Source organism: Python bivittatus, unplaced genomic scaffold (genome assembly GCF_059951505.1).
Source record: "Python bivittatus isolate LINGU-HERP-01145 unplaced genomic scaffold, Pbiv_v1 ctg000120_np1212, whole genome shotgun sequence".
In the NCBI taxonomy this organism is placed as follows: domain Eukaryota; kingdom Metazoa; phylum Chordata; class Lepidosauria; order Squamata; family Pythonidae; genus Python; species Python bivittatus.
Genome location: NW_028277037.1, coordinates 8571011 through 8593793, shown reverse-complemented (window position 1 = coordinate 8593793; position 22783 = coordinate 8571011). Strand labels below are relative to the sequence as shown.

The 22783-nt window shown below is 41.2% G+C and overlaps 1 protein-coding gene across 1 annotated transcript in view; it reads right to left on the bottom strand.

Moving 5' to 3' along the window:
- LHFPL3 (LHFPL tetraspan subfamily member 3) overlaps positions 1-21919 on the bottom strand; it is a 155209-nt gene extending 133290 nt beyond the window's left edge. The window contains exon 1 of the mRNA XM_088134966.1: positions 20977-21919. Within this exon, the coding sequence (XP_087991092.1) occupies positions 20977-21448 (472 nt within the window). The 5' untranslated portion in view covers positions 21449-21919. The remainder of the gene's footprint in view (positions 1-20976) is intronic.
- Positions 21920-22783: the final 864 nt, after the last annotated feature.

Genomic DNA, 22783 nt, shown 5'->3' with positions numbered 1-22783 from the left:
GGGGGGGAAGTGATTGGTTAGGGAAAAGAGGAGGAGGAGGAGGAGGAGGAGGAGGAGGAAGAGATACAAGGAAACATCACATTCCAGCCCCAAACCATTTTCCCCTAAACTCTTTTTCTAGGGTCCACATTATCGGGCTTTAACTTATGGTTTATGGCCAAATTATGGTGAATCCAATCTCAGGTAGCATTACCAATTCCACTTTTTGAGTCTTAGGTAAGTAATGAGCAGTTGCCCCAATAGCCCAGCCTAGACTGAACCAATACACAGGTAGAGAAGCTTCATGACTCCTTGCTTAAGGGGAAAAATATTTAAAACCCACATATTCATCGGTCTGTTTCTCAAAAACTCCAGAGACCCCAATGACTTAAGAAACAAACAAACCTGCACCCATACCAGGATGTGCAAATCTTTCTAAATGAGGACTATGGAGAGAAGCATTGAGTCCAATCCCAATATGCATCATAGTCCTAATTCAAATCGAGCTGTCACGTTTCTAACCTAGATAAAAGAAAAACCAATACAGCAACCGCATGCTGTGTATTTAATGTACTGTGCAATGAAAATAAGAACAAAGTCCCTTTAAAGAGAAAGAAATACAGGTTAAGGAAAAGCCTCAATGTGTGTGTGAAGGCAATTAAAGGTGGCTTCCATTTCACAGCAGACTGGCTTTAAAGAAGGATCTATAGAGCTTAATGGTTTCTGCTCAGCATTACTGGCACTAGTAGAGTTAATCTATACGTCCTCCCTTTGTCTCATCAACCTCTGCTACTGAAAGTGGCATCAATGTTGATAGCTTATCCTTCTCTTTCCCCACCCACATTCCTGAACTTTAAAATGGACTTTAGGACCAGTATAAAAATATATCTGAACTTTAAAGAATTCTCAGAACTATGATTTTCTGATAACCATACAGATGGACAACATGGCTGAAAGATGTATAGAAAGTATTCTCAATTCCTTATGACCTTAAATCAGACTTTGTACTGTTCGGTTCCCAATATACTTACCCAGCAATCAATTTCCATTCTAACAAAATGTTTAAAAGGCCATGGGTATAGTCAGTTTCCCAATTCATGCCTTCTGGAAAGCAGGCCACAATCCAGGAAGAAAGAATATACAGATTTCAACCAGGTGTTTTAATACAAAGATTTGGGGTAAAGTACAGAAACTTGGAAACTGTGATAAGAACCCCTCAGCCCTTATTATTAGGAGTTCTTTAAGACAGAGTCTCTGAGCATTTTGAATCTTTCTTCCCAATATTTCTGTAGCTAAGACTGAACTGTCATTTATGAGATAAGGTGCCACTGAACTCCTTCCTCTCTGTTGGCTGATTCCAGCTAATATTCTTCCAAATACTTTTCCAGTCTCTCCTCATACTTCATTTACAATTTACAGAACAGGATATATATTTCAAAGATTCTTTTTTAAGTTGGTTAATTTCTTTGTGGTGCATGGTGTATAAAACTATGAATGTTTAGACAACAAGTAATCAATTCATCTGAGTGACTCTGTATTTTAGTCTGGCTACAGTACTGGCACAACTATTGTTCCTGTGCATAAATATAGCCTAATTTGGCTACCCACAACGTATTACAAACAAAATAAACTGGCTTCAGGGTTGGCTGCGTAACAACCTGACACTGTCATCATACAGATGGCTTTTCTGCCATACTGGTATATCAGAACAACAATAATTCATTCATTTATTCAAGGAATAAATTATTTAGTTTGTAGAAAGCAAGTGAGCGAGCGAGAGATGTTTCTCATGGTCATGATGTTACCTTAAGGTCATTTAAAAATAGCAACATTACTGCTTGATCTTATGGTACCAGGCCACTGAAATCATTTTCACATGAAAGTGTATGGCTAGGTTATTTATCAGAGTTCAGACGATTTCTGATTAACAGTCTGTGTTGACAATCTTCAAGAATTTCAACAGCTTTTTATTCCCACTGCGGGAGTAGCTGTGTCAGTATGACTATCACGCAACAATCATCGTAAATAGAAGACTGTGACTTGGCATGTAAAAGTATGTGTAAGAAATTGTGGGAATCAGGTGGAGAGTTCAATGGACGCAGGAACAACTCTCCCAGTCTAGAGGTGGGAGCCAAGGAAGGAAACATTTCGAAGAGATTCTGACTTAGTAGGTTTGCAATATGTCTATCTGGGAGCTTACTTTCACAGTTTTTAAGATTGTGCTTTTATCTTGACTAGCATTAAATATACCCTTCTGAAATCTGTGTGGTTCTCCCTTGTTGGGTTCGCCATCTATGTGGGACTTGACAGTAGTAAATGATAAAGAGCGTACATTAAGAAAGGAAATGAAGGGGGAAAAATGGATAAATTGTGTATCTGTGAAATTAAGAAAAAAGTGGATGGATATAATTGATTGGAATGAAGGTAGTTTGATCTTGCAGAAGGGAACTGATGAACATATGCAGGAAGGTGGAGGTTTAATTATGAATGAACGGGCTAACGTATGTCAGAAAGGATAAACTGGTGTCATCTACATTGTTGTGGGTGTGTATGAAAGTAGAAATCCATAGACTGATAACTGTGTGCCATGTTCCAATAAACAATGACCATAGAAGAACCAGAGATGAGTCCTGGGAAAAACTATACGTCATTCTGCAGCATTGCAATCCTGGGGGGAAAAAAATAGTGCCCTAAGTAACATGAATGGATAGGCCAGAATGAGACAAGTGAAGGCAGAAAAGGTAATTGGGCTATTTGAAGACTGAAGGATAAATAAGTATAGTGACCGCTACAGTAGGCAAGTCTCTTAAAAGATTTGTTACACCAGATCAAGGAATGAGTATAACTACAAGGAGTACCCGGGTTAAGAACACCTGGTTTACGGACGACCCATAGTTAAGAAAGGAGCCTATTGTAGCAAAAATTGAGTTAACTACACAATGATTCAAGTTAAATACACAATGGCTCGAGTTCATTACACAATACTACTTATACAGATTTATTTATTTATTTATTTATTTATTTATTTATTTAATTTTTCAACTGCCCATCTCCCCCCAATGGGGGAACTCTGGGCGATTATTATACAATAACACTGTTCCAGCTTACATACAAATTCGACTTAAGGACAGACCTGGGGAATGGAACTCGTTCTTAAACTGGGGACTACCTGTAATGACTGATTTGATTATGGTGAAGGATTGAGTTAATTATTGAAGGATACAAGGAAGATGAAAGGTTCTGAATGTGGGATTAACCATTTAGTATGTGTTAAAAGAAGATTTTTGAAAGAAGAAACTACAATTGAAGTAGAACAACTGCAAGAAAAGAACGTACAAGACCTGTATTAGAAAATAACAGAAGCTAGATTGCTCTCTCAAAAGAATGATTGGAAAGTGGACATAAGGAATAAGGATGCGAAAACTGCCTGGAACAGAACAAAACCCATGTTACAAAATGTTACAGAAGTGTGTTGTTATGATAATGTGAACTATTAAAACAAGGATCCTTAGTGGAACAATGAAGCCGTGGGTGAGAAAAAAGTGCATAAAGTGAAAGATTGCTGCAAAAAAAGAAGGATGAGAGGAAGATATTGCAGAGGTGGAAAAAGACAAAGACTGTAATCAAAAAGAGCAAGAGATGGAGAAAATGGGTAGTAATTGTGATGGAAACCAAAAATTGGTTTAGGAGTGGGTAAAGAGGGAAAAACATGGAGAGCTCCAAAGAGTGAATGGAATAAAAAAATAAACCTAAAATGATCTGAGATGAAATTGAAATGAGAAAAGGCTGGAAGGATTATTTTAGAGATCCATATGGCAGTGACAGTGTCAGGTCAAAGAGTAGAGTTTATGTTAATGTTGTAGAAAAAAAATAATAAAATACAGGGGCTGCTCCATCCAATACAGGAATCTGTTAGTACAGCTTTCCCAACCAGTATCTGCTTGAATACATGGTCATCCAGCAAAGAACAGCCTATCACCTACCAATGAATCTGTTCCATTGCTGAACAGATCTCACTGCGGGGAAACTATTCCTGATGTCTATTTGAATTTACTTTCAAAATCTACCTTAAGCCCATATTTGCTGAACTCTGAAGATATACTATGCCCACCACATTGCCTTGGTCAACTAAACTGATCAATAAAAGAGATCAGATTCATTTGGCATAGTTTATTAATTAATTAAATTTAATTTATTCAATTTAGGCACTGCCCAACTGCAAATCGACTCAGGGCAGCGCACAATAAAACCAACAGATTAAAAACAGAATAAAATAATTGGGAAATATGAGTGACATGAAAGTGCTTTCTATTATCTTTGGGAAGGGATCATGGTATATGATAATATGAGTGAGATTTTTATAATAAAAAATAAAGAACCAGTGGAGGATCTGGCTAACCACACCCACACACAATCCAAGAGGGGCCCCAACCACCCTATCCCAAGGTTATTCATGCTAAAACCATGCTGACTCCTCTTGAGAATGCATTATTTTCTAAATGCTGACAAACCAACTTAATTTTACACCACCCTGCAGCTTTCAGATACCAGCCAAAGATACAGTATTGCCAGGTTCTCTGCAGCAGCACTCAAAATTCATCGGATGATGAACTGTCCTTTAAACTAGATTTAATGAGCACCTAGTCTGCTCATTGATAGAGCTTTCCACACTGATACAGTTTTCCACATATTAACCTTTTATGCTCCCCTATACCCATCTAATGCTTCTACCTCTTCTTTTAAATTTGTCAGCCCTCCCAGGTAAACCAGACAGGAAATGAGATGAACTAATTCTACTTTATTGTAAGGCTACATTAACAGAGTCTTGCAAGTCTGAAATTATAAATCTTCAAGTCTCCCTAGTTACCGCCTGAGAAGTTACGGCGGGTCTTTCTTAAGTTTCTTTTTCTGACCCTGTTGCGGACTCCTTTGTCTTTTATCCGATTGTTCCCTAGGCAGCATCTCTTTCCCCCATCTTCCAAGGCCACCCTCACATTCCATCACAAGATTCTTGTTTTTTATATATATTTTCTGTCTTTAATTCATGTATCTTTTATATCTTCTAGCTCTTCATACATTTTTTAAGATTTTTATTTTTACTCTGATGTATCCTCTATGCTTTTTAAATGATGTACCCCACCCTCCTTATGCTGGTCTATGACCGTAAGAAAGATTTGATTTGATTTGATGGTGTTACACTACAGGTAGTCCTCACTTAACAACCCTAATTGGGACTGGCAACTAACGAAGCAGTCACTAAGTGGGAAATCGTGTGAACATGACTGTGCTTTCTGGCTGGAAAGAGACAAGACTAGTCAGTTTCATACCTTTGGCTTTTGTTTGCCTCCTAACCACTCACACGCCCTTTGAAATGCTCAAGTGCCTGATTACTGTTGTGTACACATTGAAAGCATCGCAGCCTGGGGCTGGGAAACATCGCAGCCTGGGGCTGGGAGCCACGGGTGCATTACACAAATAGCTTACTCTCTTGAAATCCCTTTCTCTCCAATCTCTCCACTCTGTGAGGGGGGGAGCAAGTGATTTATGCAGGCAATCTCTTCTTTGCCTGAATCTTTCCCACTGCTGGCATGATTGCATTGCTTTCGATGTGTACAAGAGCAAACAGCTTACTCTCTTGAAATCCCTCTACAATCTCTCTGCTCTGGGGGTGGGGGGAACATTGTTATTGTTCTCCTATACAAAGGGAAAGGTAGAGTGACTGCAAAAATTACTGAAGATTAAGTGTGCCTGGAAAGATATTTGGCACAATTCAGACTGAAAGATTACAAAAGGTAATAATGAGCAAAATGTGGGAAGTACAGAACAGCTTTATGCTACTGGCAGGAAGAGTGTAAACCAGATTTTTGCTTTTCATCAGACAACTGAGAAAGGTATGAATATGAGGGAGACAGTTTATTTGTTAATTTATAGGAAGTGTATGATAAAGTGAATAGGCATGAATTATGGAATGTTTAGCAAGAATATGGAGTTGAAGGTTGGTTCCAAAATGTACTATATGATGGAGGTAAAACACACATGAGAATAAACAGAATGTTTAGTGAATGGTTTAATACTGAGCAGTAAGAGAAGGATCCCCAGTATTCCCTTGGCTGTTTAATGAATCTATGGACACATGTATGAGAAATGCTTGTGGTAATGGTACATGTACTTTTGTATGTAGATGATGCTACATTACTGGCCCAGAACTCAAATGTTTTGCAGCAAATGTTAAATTATAGGATGTAATAAGGTGTACAGATCTGAAAACCAATGTATCAAAGACTAAGAGAGCTATATTTGTCAGAAAAATGGAGTGAACAAGATGAATTGGTATATCACCGTAGAATGTTTACAGAAGATGGGCAAACATAGAAATGTTAAGATATGCAAATACTGGCAACAAGGTAGTAAAAATATATAGTCAGTTGTGAGTCAGAATGTTTGTCAAAGAAGAAAACATGGCTATGCGTAACAGCATGCTTTTGCCCACTCTGTTATATGGAAGTGAGTAGGGGGGTACTTCGGGAGAAGCATAAAAGTAATAAAAGAGAATATATGTAACTCAGGGTTGAATGGTAGAGTCCTTGGTGCTCTCTGAGCTTGGTTGTTTGCTTACAGACATTTCACATTACCCATCTAGATAACATCATCAGTGTGAGTCAACGTCTGCAACCAAACAACCAAGCTCAAAGAGCACCAAGGACTCCACAGCATAAAAATAAACTGAATGCAATGGAAAAGGGGATTTAAGGGTGCGTAACGGAACAAGATGATGCAGTCTCAAGAATGAATTAGTCCTGAATGAATGTGGACTGAAGATAATAGTAAATGATGCATATGAGAGAAGTACATTGAGGTGGCTGTCTCACAGAGAGAGAATGAACAAGGACTGAATGGCAAAACAAATATACAAAGGAAGAGTTAATAAGTCAAGGGGAAGGGGAAGGTTAAGAAAGTCAGGTTTGGAGTTGATGTAATACTGAAAAAAAAAGAGGTAAGAATTTTAAAGAACAAAAGGCAATGTATGAAGGGGCGTATAAACATGGGGAAGTTAAGAATCTTTTACAAAGATAGAAAGGCATGGAGGGGGACAGTGACTGTATTTGTGTAAACTAGATTTAGGTGTTTTTCCTTTTCTCGCCTTGTCTCATGCCTTTAATTTCTTTGGTTCACCATTTCTTACTCCCTTTCTGCATTATACATAACGTTGTTTATCCCAAAAGGAAATGAGGTAATGGATATGTTCGTAATCTTCTTCCTTTCCTAAGAGAGCAATCAGGGTTGTCACTTAGATGCCTTTGCCAATATCCCGACGGAGATTAAACACTCTATCAATTTCACAAGCAAAGCTATACAAATACTTGGCCAAGTCTTATGTGAAAGAATCTTCACTTAGATTTAACTGGATAGGCCAATATAAAATCCCTGGAATCAACCTCTGAGGAAGGTAGAAAGACTATCAATTTCAAGTTCTATTAAGCTCAAAGATTTATATTATTTTTCATGCCATAAAAATACCTCAGTGTACTTTGTCTTGTAGGGTCAATTTGTCTTGTGTGGTCAATCTTTTATATGTCATACTGAACATTAATTGTATAACTTTAGTAATGTTCTTTGTCCACTTATCGATATCTTTAAATAAATAAAATGTTTTTACAAATGCAAAAAAGAAGTTTAAAACATGCTATTTGTTTTTAATAATTTCAAGTGCTACTATTCCTGCAACATGTGAGTTAGGTGGCTATAATAAATTTTAATAATAATAATAATGAGTTATCTCCCCAAATTAGTACCAGTGCATTAGTTATAACCATATTTTTTCTATTTGAATATAATACCATTTTCTGAATATTAGTATACATTCCTTGTTCTGTATGTAAAAGTGATGAATTCATTGTTCTTGTTTATAAATAAATAAATCACTATATATATCAAGGCCAGACAATGAAAATCGAAGACGTAAAAATTTACATAAAAATAGATGGAACCTATGTGTGCTTCCTCATCTTCAGACATCAATCTAACAGAAGAAATAACTGAGCAATTAAAACTTTTGTATTAATAATTACACTTCAAACAGCTTTTTCCTAGCTGGATGCAAAGAGAAGGGAGACGACTTTGACATGCGCAGAGTATTTTATATTTATTTCCTGCAATCCCCTTTTCACTGAAAGAACCAGTCTCAAGCAATCAGAACTGTATCTTTAGTACTGAATTAGTAAAGAGGAAGTCATCTGTTAGTTATTGAATGGAGATTTATGAGATAAAGCTTTATTAAGAACTACCTTTATCAAGGTGTACTTGATCTACACAAGTTCCTGGAGAAGCATCACAGTTTTGTTTCTGAGGATAAGAAACTACTATTTGCCAGAAAAGACATCTATTCTGACTTAGTCAGAGGAACAGGTAGGGAGACATTAAAAGGCTAGAAAAAAAGGCAAGTTAATTAAAAAGAAGTTATCTGGAATTGTCAAATAGGTTTCAACCAAGAGATGCAATTCCGTTTTATTTAATTTCTAATCCTCCCCAATCTCTACCAATAAAGCTGCTTCAAATCTTTTGCTGATTTGGGCTTCAGAATCATAGAAACAAACTCTAGACCTCTCTACCAATTCAAGTACTGTACATACAAAAATCTTTAAAAGTCACAATTAAAGTGACTCTGTATATGGGATTTGATCCATATGAGGCTGGAGCCAATTAATAAAATGTTTTCAACATGTTGGAAAGGATGTAGGAGGAAAGATTTGTTGATTCCTTTAGACCACATGCCCTCTTCTAGAGAACATCAGAAATTGCTCTGCCTCCTCTTCCTTTTTTGCCCGCCAGTGAGTTTTGCACACAAATCAATTATGTCCACTTACTTTGGCTGTCCTGTACTTTTCTCCCCTCCAAATGGATTGGAGTTATTGATCAACGGTTGACAGTTACCTCTGTGAATTTATGTACCCGTGCCACAATCACAAAAAAGATATTACACCAATTGATTACATCTGTGATGGGCAAAAACTTTTTGGACATGAGATTTTAACACTAGTGGAGGAGAAACAAAGAACAAGAGCTGCTGCTCTAATTCAAATAATAGCTCGGGAGATCCATTCCTGACACCTTTGGTATTACCATCCTTAAGATAGTAACCCAAAATTGTTCCTAAAGACTTAATAACTTTGGCTCCTAGACACAACAATATGAACAATTTCAAACAGTGTCTCACTGAAAACGTGGATGGGGCTCAGAAACAGTTCTGAGAAAACAGCCTTCACCTAGAAATTAGAAAGTATTGAGAACATTGACAGTTGAGACAAATTTCTAGATGTGCATTACCTTTTTTATTATTTTTGGTAGAAACCCAATCTCATTCTTTACCCTCCCACAGGAAATATAATCTTGAAATGATGTTGTATGAAGAGTGACCTAGTGCTTGTTCCATAGTTTCACGATGGTCTCTGTTTCTGCCACTAAGAAAATAAGATAAATGTTGAACGTGCTTCAGAACTCTATACCCAATTAGAGAATTGTTGCAACGATTTGCTTAAATTTTGACTAATCTCCAGTCACCACTTGTACCCTTGAAATTTCTGTAGCAATGTTAGGAAGATACATTAAAAAGCAGCCAAATTGTAATTAGTTTTCATGGGTTGAGGAAAAGGAGTCAACAATGAAAATGACAAACCCATATTTTGCTAAGAAACAAAACACAGAATTTCCCTCTCTGGGATTTATTCTAATCATCTTGAAGTACAGCTCTATTAGAAACTTTCCTTGAGAATATCCATTGCTTTAATTTTATTTGGGGGTGTAATATCCAAAGATTTAATTCCTTCATTTGTATAGAAGAATTCCTTGTGGAGCTCTAAGAAATACTGTTTTGAGTTCTGGTATAAGACTAATTTCTAATTTGCTAAAGAAAAGCTATTCTCATTTAAGTTTCATGTATAAATCAATACATGAACTATGGAATGAGGTAAAAAATTCCAGCACAGCTCTCGAAATAACTTTCCGCACAATATTAATTGGAGGGTGGGGAAGAAACTTAAGAGTATAATGGTATAATTGGATAAAGTATAGGGCAGAGAATATTTAATAGAGCTATGTGTATTTTGAAAATGATCCAGGAGAAGTGTTTTGGACTTTGTATACCACAACACATCTCTACTATTCACCCTTTTTTTCAGACTTCCTGGTAAGTCTAAAAAAAAGCTGTGGCTGCATTAAAAAGTTGACTTCAGAGAAGAAGATGAAAAAGATGGGAAGAATGTTTGAATCTGGTGCCCTGATTGATATGAATTCAATCTGTGTTTGAATCTGGTGCCCCGATTGATATGAATTCAATCTGTCTTTTGCAAGGATTTTGATACGGGTTCAATCTAAGCACATAAAAATTTAGTTGTTACCCGGGGTAAAATTTTATAGAACAACGTATGATTCAACATTTTAGCTATCCAAGAAATAAAAATGCTTAAGTTACAAAAAGTGATAACAAATTTGTACAGTATTGTTCAGGGCTGAAAAATGTACACCACGGGGGTGTATGCCCACCCTCATCCTTCTGTAGCCCCATAAAACGCACCTAGGCTATGTGGAGTTACCCCATCCTTTTTGCAATCTTTGGAGTTAGTGTGTAAGGGGCAAACAGAATACCTGAAACCTTGCAGAGGTTTAAGGAACATCTTTCATCCCTCAAGAGCTGCCTCCCCCAATAAGGTTTTGTTCCCACACATTTTGGAAATTCAACCCTTGATACGCCATGGAAAATGTTTTGTGGCCCTCAGGTAAATGGAGGTTGCTCATTCCTGCCTAGACTAAAGTAAAAACAAAGAATAATAAATGGTGAGTTGCAGGATGGACAAAGAGAAAAGGTGTGATGACAAGAGGCAAAGAAACCAAACCCCAAGAATAGAACAAGGCATTTCTATCTCCTTTCGGTTACAGTACATTTTTAAAATGTCTCTTAATACAGTTCTCCTGAAATAGTTGTATATTTTGGGAGAACAGGAAAGGTTACAGAAGTACAACCCAACATCTGAAAGAGAAAGGTTAAGGAAGAAATGATTGCATTGTACCTGAATGATGATTAACAATCACGCCACCCCTCAATCTTCTTTTCTCCAGACCGAACGTCCCGGGTTCCTTCAGCCTGTCCTCACAGAACCTGCCCTCCATCCCTGCACCATCTTTGCTGCCCTCCTCTGACCTAGCGAATATCCTGCTGGTGCCCAGAATCACGCACACTTCTCCACGTGTGGCTGAGCGGTGGCATTCTGTTTTAATTTACCGTTCAAATGAGATGTAAAAGGCGTTATGCAAAAATATCTACCTCGCTTTTTTCATAGATCACTTGTTTTATTAAAATATATGTTACATAATTACCATGTTTTAAACAAATGTGCTACTATATTAAGCACTTAAACACTATAGCCCAAAGGAATATCATGCACCTGTAAACGACACTGCCAAAATTTATTTTACAACCTTATTTCACTACACATAATTTTTTCACTGACTTTTAACATTTCATCTAATCTGTTAAATGTAATTGTTAAATCTCATCAGGTTGCAAAAATTACTCCCTTCTTTGTTATAAATGAGAAGATAGAATATGACACGGTTCCATCAATGCTGCACCACAGTCTCTTTAAACGCAGCTCATTTTAAGGTTATTTCAGATGCATTTCAAATTCTATTCAGCTAATTAACTAAAGAGAATAATCTTCTGTAAGATGCCACATAATGCACTTGTTTCAAAGTATCTACTTAGGAATAATTACAACTTTTAAAAATATATATCCATACAAATCTGTCTGCCTTTTCAGTAACATACACTCTTTTATTCATTGCCTTACTGAAACCAGCAAATATCATTTTTTCGGTACTCTTAGTCTTGACAAATATGATTTGAGAGGCTACTGTGCTTTCATGCTTAAGGATTACAGCTATTATTTCTTTCTTCAAAAATAATTGAAACTAAATCCCATTCCATATGGCAATGCGCATTTCTAGATATCTATAACCCTGTCTTTTAAAAAGCAAAAGCCGCTGATAGGGAATTGGACAGACTTGGGATATATCTTTTCCCATTTTGATGTGAAAGCAAATTTTCAGTTTATATCACCTCAATACCATGACTTTTCTATTCTTCACGGTGGAAGGAGTTGTTGATTTATGGAATTTGATTCATGGCAAATCATGACATTATAGATTTTTATGCCTCATATAAGACATCACTATTTTTCTCCACAAAGACTTCACTTTACTGAGGAAACCTAGATTTCTCATTCCTCATGCTAACATTTAACAAAGTTATAGGTGAATCATTAAAAAAGCGCTCACTGGATCATCACTGTCTTTCTTTAAAAAAAAACACATGCATACAGTGTATTTTTTCCTTTTTTTTCTTTTTAATAAATTCCACTGAGATTTCTAGCTTCATCTGGCAATCAACTAGTTGCCCAAGAGCTTGAGTAGATGCCCAAACTTTCAGTACAGCCTGTTGAGCAAAGAGTTGTTTTTCCCCCAATGCAAGTTGAATTCTAACGTAAACACAGAAGGCCATGAGGTGATCTAGAACACCTAGATCACAAGCTAGATCTCACCTGAGATGGGAGATAGGGAGGCAATGAGATCAGCAATACCTAACGGCTTATGTTAGAGTCCTCTCTACTACCTCAGAAAGTTATTACCTTTTCATACATAAGCAAAAGAGCTGTCAGAATAATTATGTTTCTACTTATGAGAGCAGAGATATGAAATTAAGGTTAGGTAGGGAAGTGGTGGATGGAAAAAACAGTGATTTAACCTACTTTTTTCCCCACTGAAACTCTGTAACAGAGTTTCTGTGGGGAAAAAAGTAGGTTAAATCCTCAGGCCTCAGGCCCCTCTGGAGCCTCAGGCCCCTCTGAAGTGGATTATCTGGACTCTTTTCAGTCTGGGTTCAGGTCGAGATATAGCACTTGAGACAGCATTGGTCGCACTTGCACGTGAACTTTGGAGGGCCTGGGATGGGGGTGGTGCAACTGTCCTGGCTCTCCTGGCTCTCTCAGTGGCTTTCAGTGCCATCAACCATGGTATCCTTCTTGACTGGCTCCGGGGATTGGGAGTGGAGGCACCATTTTTCAGTGGTTCTCCCCTTCTCCATGGCCGGTTCCAGTCGGTGCAGGTGGATGAGGACAGGTCAAACCCTAGGCCCCTGCAGTGTGGGGTGCCTCAGGGCTTGGGTCTCTCCCCTCTCCTCTTTAATATCTACATGAAACCACTGGGCAAGGTCATGCAATGGCACGGGGTACAGTATCATTAGCATGCTGATGATACCCAGCTATATATCTCTATCCCAGACCAGGCAGATGATGCTGTTGTGAGTGTCTGGAGGCTGTGAGTGTCTGGATGGGGATGAACTGACTTCAGCTCAACCCTGGCAAGATGGAGTGGCTTTGGGTTTTTGGCCCCCCAGCGTCTGGTGACTTGTCATCTTTGACTCTGGATGGGGTTGTACTCCCCTGGACTGAGATAGTGCGCAATTTGGAGGTCCTCCTGAACTCACGGCTCCTGCTCAATGAGCAGGTGGCAGCCGTGGCTAGGGGGGCCTTTGTACAGATTTGTCTTGTGCGCCAATTGCACCCTTTCCTGGACCAGGAGGCCTTGCTCAGTCACTTACACCTTAGTCGCCTCCTGGCTGGATTACTGCAATGCACTTTACATGGGGCTACCCCTGAAGACCACCTGGAAGTTACAACAGGTCCAGAATGCAGCAGCGCGCACAGTATTGGGCGCCCATAGGTCCGCCCATGTTATGTCTTTATTGCGTGAGCTGCACTGGGAGCCAGTTTTCTTCCGGGTGCAATTCAAGGTGCTGGTTATCACCTTCAAAGCCCTACATGGCACGGGACCTGGTTATCTGCAGGACCGCCTCTCCCTAAGAATATCTGCCTGTCTCACTAGATAAGGTGGGCATGCTCCAGGTCCCCTCCCTGAAATCTTGCCATCTAGTGGGACCTCGGAAGTGTGCCTTTTCCATGGCTGCCCCTAACTTGTGGAACACCCTCCCACCGGCAATTTGACAGGCCCCCACCCTTCTAGCCTTTTGGAAAGCCATTAAGACCTGGCTTTTTACTGAGGCACTGGGATAGGATGGTATAGGCAGATAGTATGGAAGGAGGGCAGCTGAGCCTGCTATGGGGCATCCCAAGGGGATGATTACAGTGCAAGGTTTTTGTTTTATTGTTTCACCGTTTTTACTGTTTTATGATTGTTTTATTTATTGGTTTTATTGTTATTGTGAGCCATCCAGAGTTGCTTAATCTGGATGGCCATATAAATTTTTCAAATACAGTGGAACCTCGGTTTACGAACTTAATTTGTTCTGTGACTCTGGTCGCACCCCGAATTGGTCGCACCCCGAAGCAAATTTCCCCATAAGGTTCAATGTAATTACCGTTAATCCGTTCTGGTGTGGAGGACAGGGAGGTGGCTATTGCTTGGAGGGAGAGTCCCCCTCCCTACGACCACGTGTCAGGGGCAGAAAATGGCCGCGGACCACATGTCAGGGGCAAAAAAATGGCCGCAGACCACGTGTCAGGGGCGGAAAAATGGCCACGGACGTGTCAGGGGCGGAAAAATGGCCACGGACCACGTGTCAGGGGCGGAAAAATGGCCGCGGACCACGTGTCAGGGGCGGTAAATGGCCGCGGACCACGTGTCAGGGGCGGAAAAATGGCCACGGACCGTGTCACGGGAGGGGAAATGGCCGCGTATCCTCTCGTACCCCGAGGCAGAGTTCGCAAACCGAGATAAATTTTTGCAGCTGGAGCTGGTCGTAACCCGAAAAGTTCGTTAACAGAGGCGTTCGTAACCCGAGGTTCCACTGTAAATAAACAAAGAAACAAACAAACCTTGCAATTCTTTTGTTCACACATGTTAGACTGCCCAGTTGACAAATAAGAGTGGCCTTCAACACTTCTTTTTCTATCATACCCATTCCAAACACCTCTCCCTGGTTACAGCTCCCTGTCCTATAAGGTCCGGCAGGAGAAGCACGTTGCAGGTCCTGACAGCTAAGGAGCTTCATCCGATGGGACCCAGGAGGAGAGCCTTTTCTGCTGAAGTGCCCACCATTTGGAACATCATTCCCCCCAAGGTGAGATGGTAGTGACCTTCTGGAAGGCCCTTAAAACCTGATTTTGTCATCAGTCCTGAGGATCCTATGGAAGTACAGAGCCTACAAAATGGTTATACTGCTTGTAAGTTTTGGAGTGCGCTCTTCCATTTTTTTTTTTAAAATGTATAGTTCTTAACTGTTTAAAATCTGATTTAATGGTTTTGTTTTTTAATTGTCTTGATTGTTTGGTTTTTGTTATTTTAATCGTGTGCCCTGCCCAGAGTCACATATGTGAGATGGGCGGCTACATAAATGTAATAAATAAATGCACTTTAATTTGCACAATCAAGATGCTATTGCAGGCATGCAAGACAATGGTAGATAATATGTTACAGTCCCTTGTAAAAGACAGATGTATACAATCCCATTCATGGAATTCTAACGTATTTAGCTCTGACTCTTGAGTTGGATGTTCACCCATGGCTTACTAAACTACGGATTATAATGCCATGGATATGTGCTAAGATGCCTTTTTTTCAGTGCTTCCTCTCTCTTTCTTATTGTGCACTGAACACAGTGTGAAAAATCTGAGCTGCAGTTATCCAGACATGCCTATTAAATTCAAGTTATAGAACTTTTAGCTTATCAGTTAAGAAACTTAGACAATTTAAGCCACCCATGGTTTACTAAGGTAGAGTACAAAGGGAGAAGGGAAGGTAGACATAATGCTCATCTGCAATTTTATAGCACATCGTTAATAACATCTGGAGACCCAGCCATTTAGTTCAGCTGAATATATTTGGCCAAACTCACAGTTTCAGAATAGTGTAATAATGTGATATCTGTCCCTCTCAGCTTCACAGCTTTTGCCAAGCAGAATTTAAATTTCTCTCACTCTCACACAGATGACTTACATGCATTCTCCTCAGTAGTTCCTGTTACCTCAGTGAGGGTTACATGAGGTCTTTCCTAGATGCTGGAAGATATCATGAAACACTTAAAATATGTTCTCTCTGATCTTTGTAAAATGTATGCAATACACTGATTAAATACACAAACATACACACATTTGTATGACAAGCACAGTCGTCAGGTGTTATATGAACAGGTCTTTGCAAAAAAGAATGAACTTCTGCTCTCCCTCAAGTTAGAGATCACCCTCAGTGTTTTGAAATAGATATCTAACATTAGTTTCACCACACAATTAGCTATTCCTACTAACAGTTCACAAGTTAATTTGTAGGAAATGTACTGCTCACAAATCAATGGTTTTGTAAGACTTATTCTAATCAATGAATACTGCATGAACAAAGGAGTTATAAGGACACAATGTGGATTTTAGAACACTCTTGTATAGTAGCCCTGTTAAAGAGTGCTGGATGAAAAATGATTTTCTTCATGCCAAGCTGACCCTCATATGCTTTTACTTAACTAAGCAAAAACAAAAAGACACATTTACTTTGAAATGAACTCTTTCTACCTACCAGCCAATATGAATCAACTCGCATCTGTGAGTTTTGTTTCAACCTCAGGTCACTTTTCTGACAATATACTGAGAAGGGGTTTTTTTTTCCTCCCCTATTTATTTGTAAGACTTCTATCCCACCCTTCATATCAGAGCTCAAGGCAATTCTTCCAATTTTTCCAACACAGTAACAACCTTGTGAGCTAGCTTGGGATGAGAGACATTGACTGGTCAAAGCCACCCAGGAAACCTCCATGGCTGAGGGTGGACTAGAACCTGGTCTCCCTGGCCAACACCTTAACCATACCCCCACACTGGCTTTCATATCTTTTTGTAATGCTGAAAAGAAATTGACTCTGTTGTTTAGGCTATACCTACAACCCTAGTTCTCAATCTGTTCCCTGTAGACACCAGTGTGTCTACTAACACCTTTTCTGGTGTCCAAAGGGAACAGGTTGAGAACTAGGGTTGCCGTTTAATGTATTTTTAATATATTCCTTTAAATAAAAAAGGAAATGGATTTGTATTGAAGGCAACTCTATTGGTTGACCATGCATTCTATTTTAACTTCTTAGAATTATAACCCACCTTTCGTTCAGCTGTTCAAGGCAGGGCACACAGCATTCCTTCCACTCCTTATTGCCAGTAGGAAGGAGACTCACACTGGCTCTCAAAAGGTAAGTTAGAAACCTCATTTGTGAATATTCCTTAGCAGTTAGCACTCACCTGTAAACTAGGCAGACAGAAACCTAAACATTTGCAGCTTATCAAGTGGGACATAACATGCTTGTTGCCATGGACAGCAATATATTAAATGATTAATTGCAGGAGCTGAGATTATCACACGCATTGCATGCAGAAAATTCAGACCCCAGCATCTCTAGCTGAACAGTACTGAGATAATAAGTGGAGATTCTGGAAACTTTTGTTTACTCACCAAGTTCTATTACACTCCTTCCTGTGTAAAGGCAGGAAATCAGGATGTAAATGAAATTATGCTTGCTTTTTTAAATTACATTTTTATACCACTTTCATGCATGACATGAAACAGATTCTCTTCCATCATAAATGCTATGTTGGATACAGAATGCAATAGGAAAAATATTATTTTAGTAGATGTTATAGTCAAATTATGAAATCAATGAAAGCACAGAATCAATGCATACTATTTTCAAAGACTAAGAAAAAGCAGATTCTGAAAACAGTGTTTACTAGACTGAGTTCTCAACCAGCAAGCCAGGAGAACACATTCATAGGGCTGGGTGAAAAAATTAGTATGGACAACTTTGCACTACGTATTCCAGGGTTCCTCAACCTGATGCCGGTTGGGGAATTCTGGGAGTTGAAGTCTACCCATCTTAAAGTTGCTGAGGTTGAGGAACCCTGATGTATTCAATAAGACTGACAGAATTTAACAGCTTCATATGGCACTTTTCAAGAAACCATGATATCAGTGACCTCTATCTGAATGTATTATTCATAGCTTATAACAAAGCTTGGAAACTTCTTTGGTTTCTGAATTGCATGGCTAAATTTTTAGTTATCAGTACCATCCATTCTCACTGCTACTTTGTTAATAGTAATATTGCTGATGTTTCTTTAATTGTAGTTTTTAACATTTGGGTTTTATGATGGTTTGCACTGTAAGCTGCCTAGAGTTGCTTTATTGTGAGATGGGCAGCTATATCAATAAGAGAATTGAGATTGTGGAAAATAAAAAAATAAACATCCCTACACTGTCTGTAGTGATACTCCTACAGTTCCATCATGGTACAAGTCATTGCCAAAGCACTTTACAAATGCTAAGGAACAGTAAGTCTCCTTCAGATTGAGCTTGATTCCCGTTGACACCCATGTAGATGTGCTTGGCTGTTGCGTTCCTCTGGATGGTTCTTCCATTTCCAACCTTTGCCTATAGCCCTGGGATTCTCTGAAGCTCCCTACTCCAGGTGCCAGCCATGTCCAACTCTCTTTACCTTCTAGGCATAGACAAGCTGCCATCTTCTGAAACAAAGATTCATAATGCTAATCTTGAATTTTGCAGATGACGCTGTATTCCTGTCTTTACCTTCTGATCCCAAACCAAGGCTTGTAAACTGCTTTGCACCAAAGGGTTTTATCAGTGTAAGGCCACAGGATCTCTGTGTTTGCTATTGGCTCAATGCATTGATGTCAAAAAGAGCTGTGTTTAAGCTTAGGGTCTGATTGTTAAATGCTTTGGGAATATTGTGAAGTTTGGCAATTTGAATTTCAAGATCTATTAATGCTTTGATGCAAAGCTAGGCAGTGTAAGTATTGTCAATGTAACACCATCAATTACAAATTATCCAAATACTAACCAGATTCTATCTTGCTTAGCTTTTCAAGATCAGCCAAGTTCAACTAGGTACTGCCCCCTAATAGAGCTCTACTTTATTACCTACTTAATTATTTCAAAGCAATGGCTTATTTTTCTCCATATTACCAAGCACATAATCCTAAGACATATTTGTATATTACCTCATAGAAACTATTGTATTTAGGAATTATAAATGACAATAACTGGATCATTAAATTTATAACTAATGAAAACCACAGTGTAAGTTCATTTTTTCTACCACCATCTGCCCAAAATCATACATGTATGTTCATTTGGCTTGTTTTATACATTTCACTTTGGCTGTCTCCAGATAGCTCAAACCCATGAGGTTTTAGCAACTTTCACCTTCTATTTTAATATTTTGTAATTCATTCGTGTTCATATCTGATTTGGCCACAAACTGATTCATATTAATAACAAATCCCTAGTGACTCCTCATTTATGAATGACCTCTGTTAGATGTCTATGTTCATGACATTGTACATATTTTGCATTTCCAAGGTTCAACATGAAAAAAGGTTTCAATGATTCCTTTGCCTTTATCACATTAGCTGTTCCCTTCACTATCAAACTAGTATAAACCTCATTCACACTGACCTGGTTAAAACACCAACAAAGCCAATACTTTTGATTTTGTGTGTCATGTGAATCTAAAAACCCAGGTACCACAAGCTATGGTTTACGGTTAGCAAAATGCATGAATGTGATTTATTTAACAATGATTTCATGTAATGCGTGAAACCAGCAAGATGCTCAGAAATCCAGGCCTCCATCCTCTGCTCATTTAACTGGGACCAAACCATCACTGATCTCATATAGCCTTGTTTAACTGTTGGTTCCTGCTCCCTCTTTAAACTACCATAAGGAGAACTCAAATGGGAAAACTTTACTATCTCACCTACTTTTCACCCCAGTATCATGAAAAAAAGTCCCACAAATATTGGGAGATAGCATTCATTCACCATAACCTATCAAAAAATGTAAACATCCAAAGCATCTGACGAACAGAAGAATTTGCCCATTTTCTATTATACTTTCTTCCCTTTTATAGCCATTTTTCCTATAACCTTTACCTAAGCAACAATCTCTGCCAAAGAATGGGTTTCCCACTGCAAGTTAATATGTTAGTTCAAGCAATTGAAAAGTCACCTCTCTTCTTTGTGACAACAGGTATTTGTGCATTGGGGGGCGGGGGGAATGCAGCGGAGAAATCCATATTTTTCCCTAAGGCATTAGGGGACTGTTTAGTGTATATGCAATCCCAGAGAGAGAGAGAAAGATGTTAACCTCGCTAGCCTAAATAATCAATATTTGAGCACTTGTATGAAGAGAAAGGGTTGAAGGTTTGCTTTTATGTTTTAGATTTCATTCCAAACCGAGCCCCAAGCAAGCATCCTGAATCAACCCAAGAGCTTTCTTGTATGCACCCAGCTTCTCACGCACACTTACGCAGCTTTGCCTCAACAACATTTTACCCCTGAATATCTCTGGACGCTAAGCACATTCAGTTTTTATGTCTGTAAGCTACCCGCTCCCCAAAACACAGATACCCAACCCATAAAAGTCTCTGCTACCTTAGACATCACATTTCACATTCATCCCCCTGTAACAAACATACTATCCAATTCACATGCTGCCTGCAGAAGCTCTGGGGGTTGATTTTGTGCAAGGAAGGGAAAAGTGCTGCTCAAAGCTTTGGGGAGCTTCTGCCAGTCAGTACTGACAACACTACGCTAAACGTGACCACGGTCTGACCAAAGGTAAGGGCACTTCCCGAAGGGCATACCCAGACCTTTCCTCCATTCTGATCTCAAGACTGTCTAGGTCAGCCTTTCCCAACTGGGACCTTCCAGATGTGCAGGGAGCCAAACCTCGGTTCTGATGTGCTGGGAACGCTGGGGCTTGCAATCTGGACCCAGCTGAACCCCGCACCAGTTTGGAGAAGCTGACCTAAGCACTGAGGTGATGCCTGCAAGAGGTGGGACTGGTCCCCCCTTCCCGCTCACTGTGACTGTGACTGCGACCTCTCAGCGCCAGGGCTTGCCTCTCCTCCTCGCACCCGGATTTTAACCCCTGGCGTACCGGAGGTCAGCTGCATCCAAGCGCAGATCTTGTAGACGGTGGCGGTGTTGCAGAAGAAGAAGAGGATGAAGCAGACGATGCAGGTGATGATGAGCGTCATGGAGAGCCCGATGAAGAAGGATGCGGCTTTGAAGGCTCCCGAGGGAAGGCTGGAGAAGTCCGTAAAGCTGCCCTGGCAGGTGAGTTCCCGGGAGATGCCGCTCCCCGTGCAGAAGTGGAAGAGCCCGAAGTAGCCCGCCTGCGGGGTCTCCACGCCGTCGCCGATCCAGTACGGCTGGAAGAAGCACACCACGTTGACGATGGCAAAGCAGATGGTGAAGATGGCCCAGAGCACGCCGATGGCCCGCGAGTTCCGCACGTAGTTGGTGTGGTACAGCTTGGCCGCCTCCTGCGGCGGGAGCAGCCCGCCGGGCCCCGCCGCCGGACCCCCGGCGGAGGCGGCCGCCGGCGCGGCCACCGCTGCTCCGGGCATCCTCGCCGAGCAGAGCCCCCGTCCGACGCCCCGCGCGTGCCGCAAGCGCAAACCCCGCTGCTCCCGGCTTCACGCGCTCAGCAGCGGCGGCGGCGGCGGCGGCGACGGCGGCTGCATCTCCGGCGGCGGGCGGGGAAGCGAGCGTCTCCTCCGAGGACCGCGGGGCTGGCGGGCGTCGAGCGGAGCGCAGGGCGCGCGCTGCCCGGGAAGGGACGGAGGAGCTGAGCCGAGCCGAGCCGACCCGCCGAGCAGCAGCGCGGCAAGTGCACCAACACTCCCCCTAGCGCAGCTCTGGCACGGGCGAGCCCGGCTGGCTCGGCGCTCTCAGCTGCTGCGCAATCGCGCCCGGGCGGAGAGGGGCGGGGGGAGCGGAGCAGAGCCGAGCCGAGCCGAGCCGAGCCGAGCAGGACGCCGGCCCTCCGCCCGAAACCGGCCCCGCCGCGCCGGAGCAGCCCCCGGCCGGCGGCGAAGCCTGCGAGGCCGCGGGAACCCTGGGAAAGACGCCTCCTCGCCTCCCGCGTGGGAGCAACAGGAGGACACGTGTTGGCGAGGCCGCCGGGGAGAGGCGCGGGGCGGAGTTTCTTTCCCTCCCCGGGTTATTTTTAAAGCCAGCGGGAGCGGGGAGCGCGCAACAAGTGGCGCCCGAGCTGCTGCCTCGGTTTAGCGGGCGCCGTTTTTAAGGCCACGACTTGTACAAGGAGGGCTGCCGGTGGCTTTCGAAGGCGAGGAGGCCACGCTTCCGTGGGGAACGGGCTGGCCCCTGGAGCGTCCAGCTGCTTTCCAGCCATAGGGAATGGCAAGAGGATGTCTGAACCGGCGCCACCGATGGCACGGGGATGCCAAGGGGCACGAGGGTTGGCGGCACGCTGGATGGCAGGGCCTACCTCTGATTGGCTGTCTTCACGACCCAAAGGTTATTTGGGCGGGTGGGCTCGCGTTTTGGATGAAGCCCCCAAACCGATCTGGAAGCCCTTTCAACCAGTTCTTGATGCATAGCTCTAAGCCAGTGTTTCTCAACCTTGGCGACTTCAAGACGTGTGGACTTCAACTCCCAGAATTCCCCAGCCAGCATTGCTGGCTGGGGAATTCTGGGAGTTGAAGTCCACACGTCTTGAAGTCGTCAAGGTTATGAAATAGTGCTCTAGGCAATAATCCAGTCACCCCATTGAGATTTCCGGCTAAAATTAGTTTTTGTAAATGTTGACTTTCCTTTTTTGCCTACCACTCGTGTTAAACTCTCACGTCTGTAACGTTTTTGCCTGCTGTGGACATAATCAATTGGTGCGACCGCCTTATTGTGGTTCTGGCAGGGGTACATACATTTATAGAGGTAAC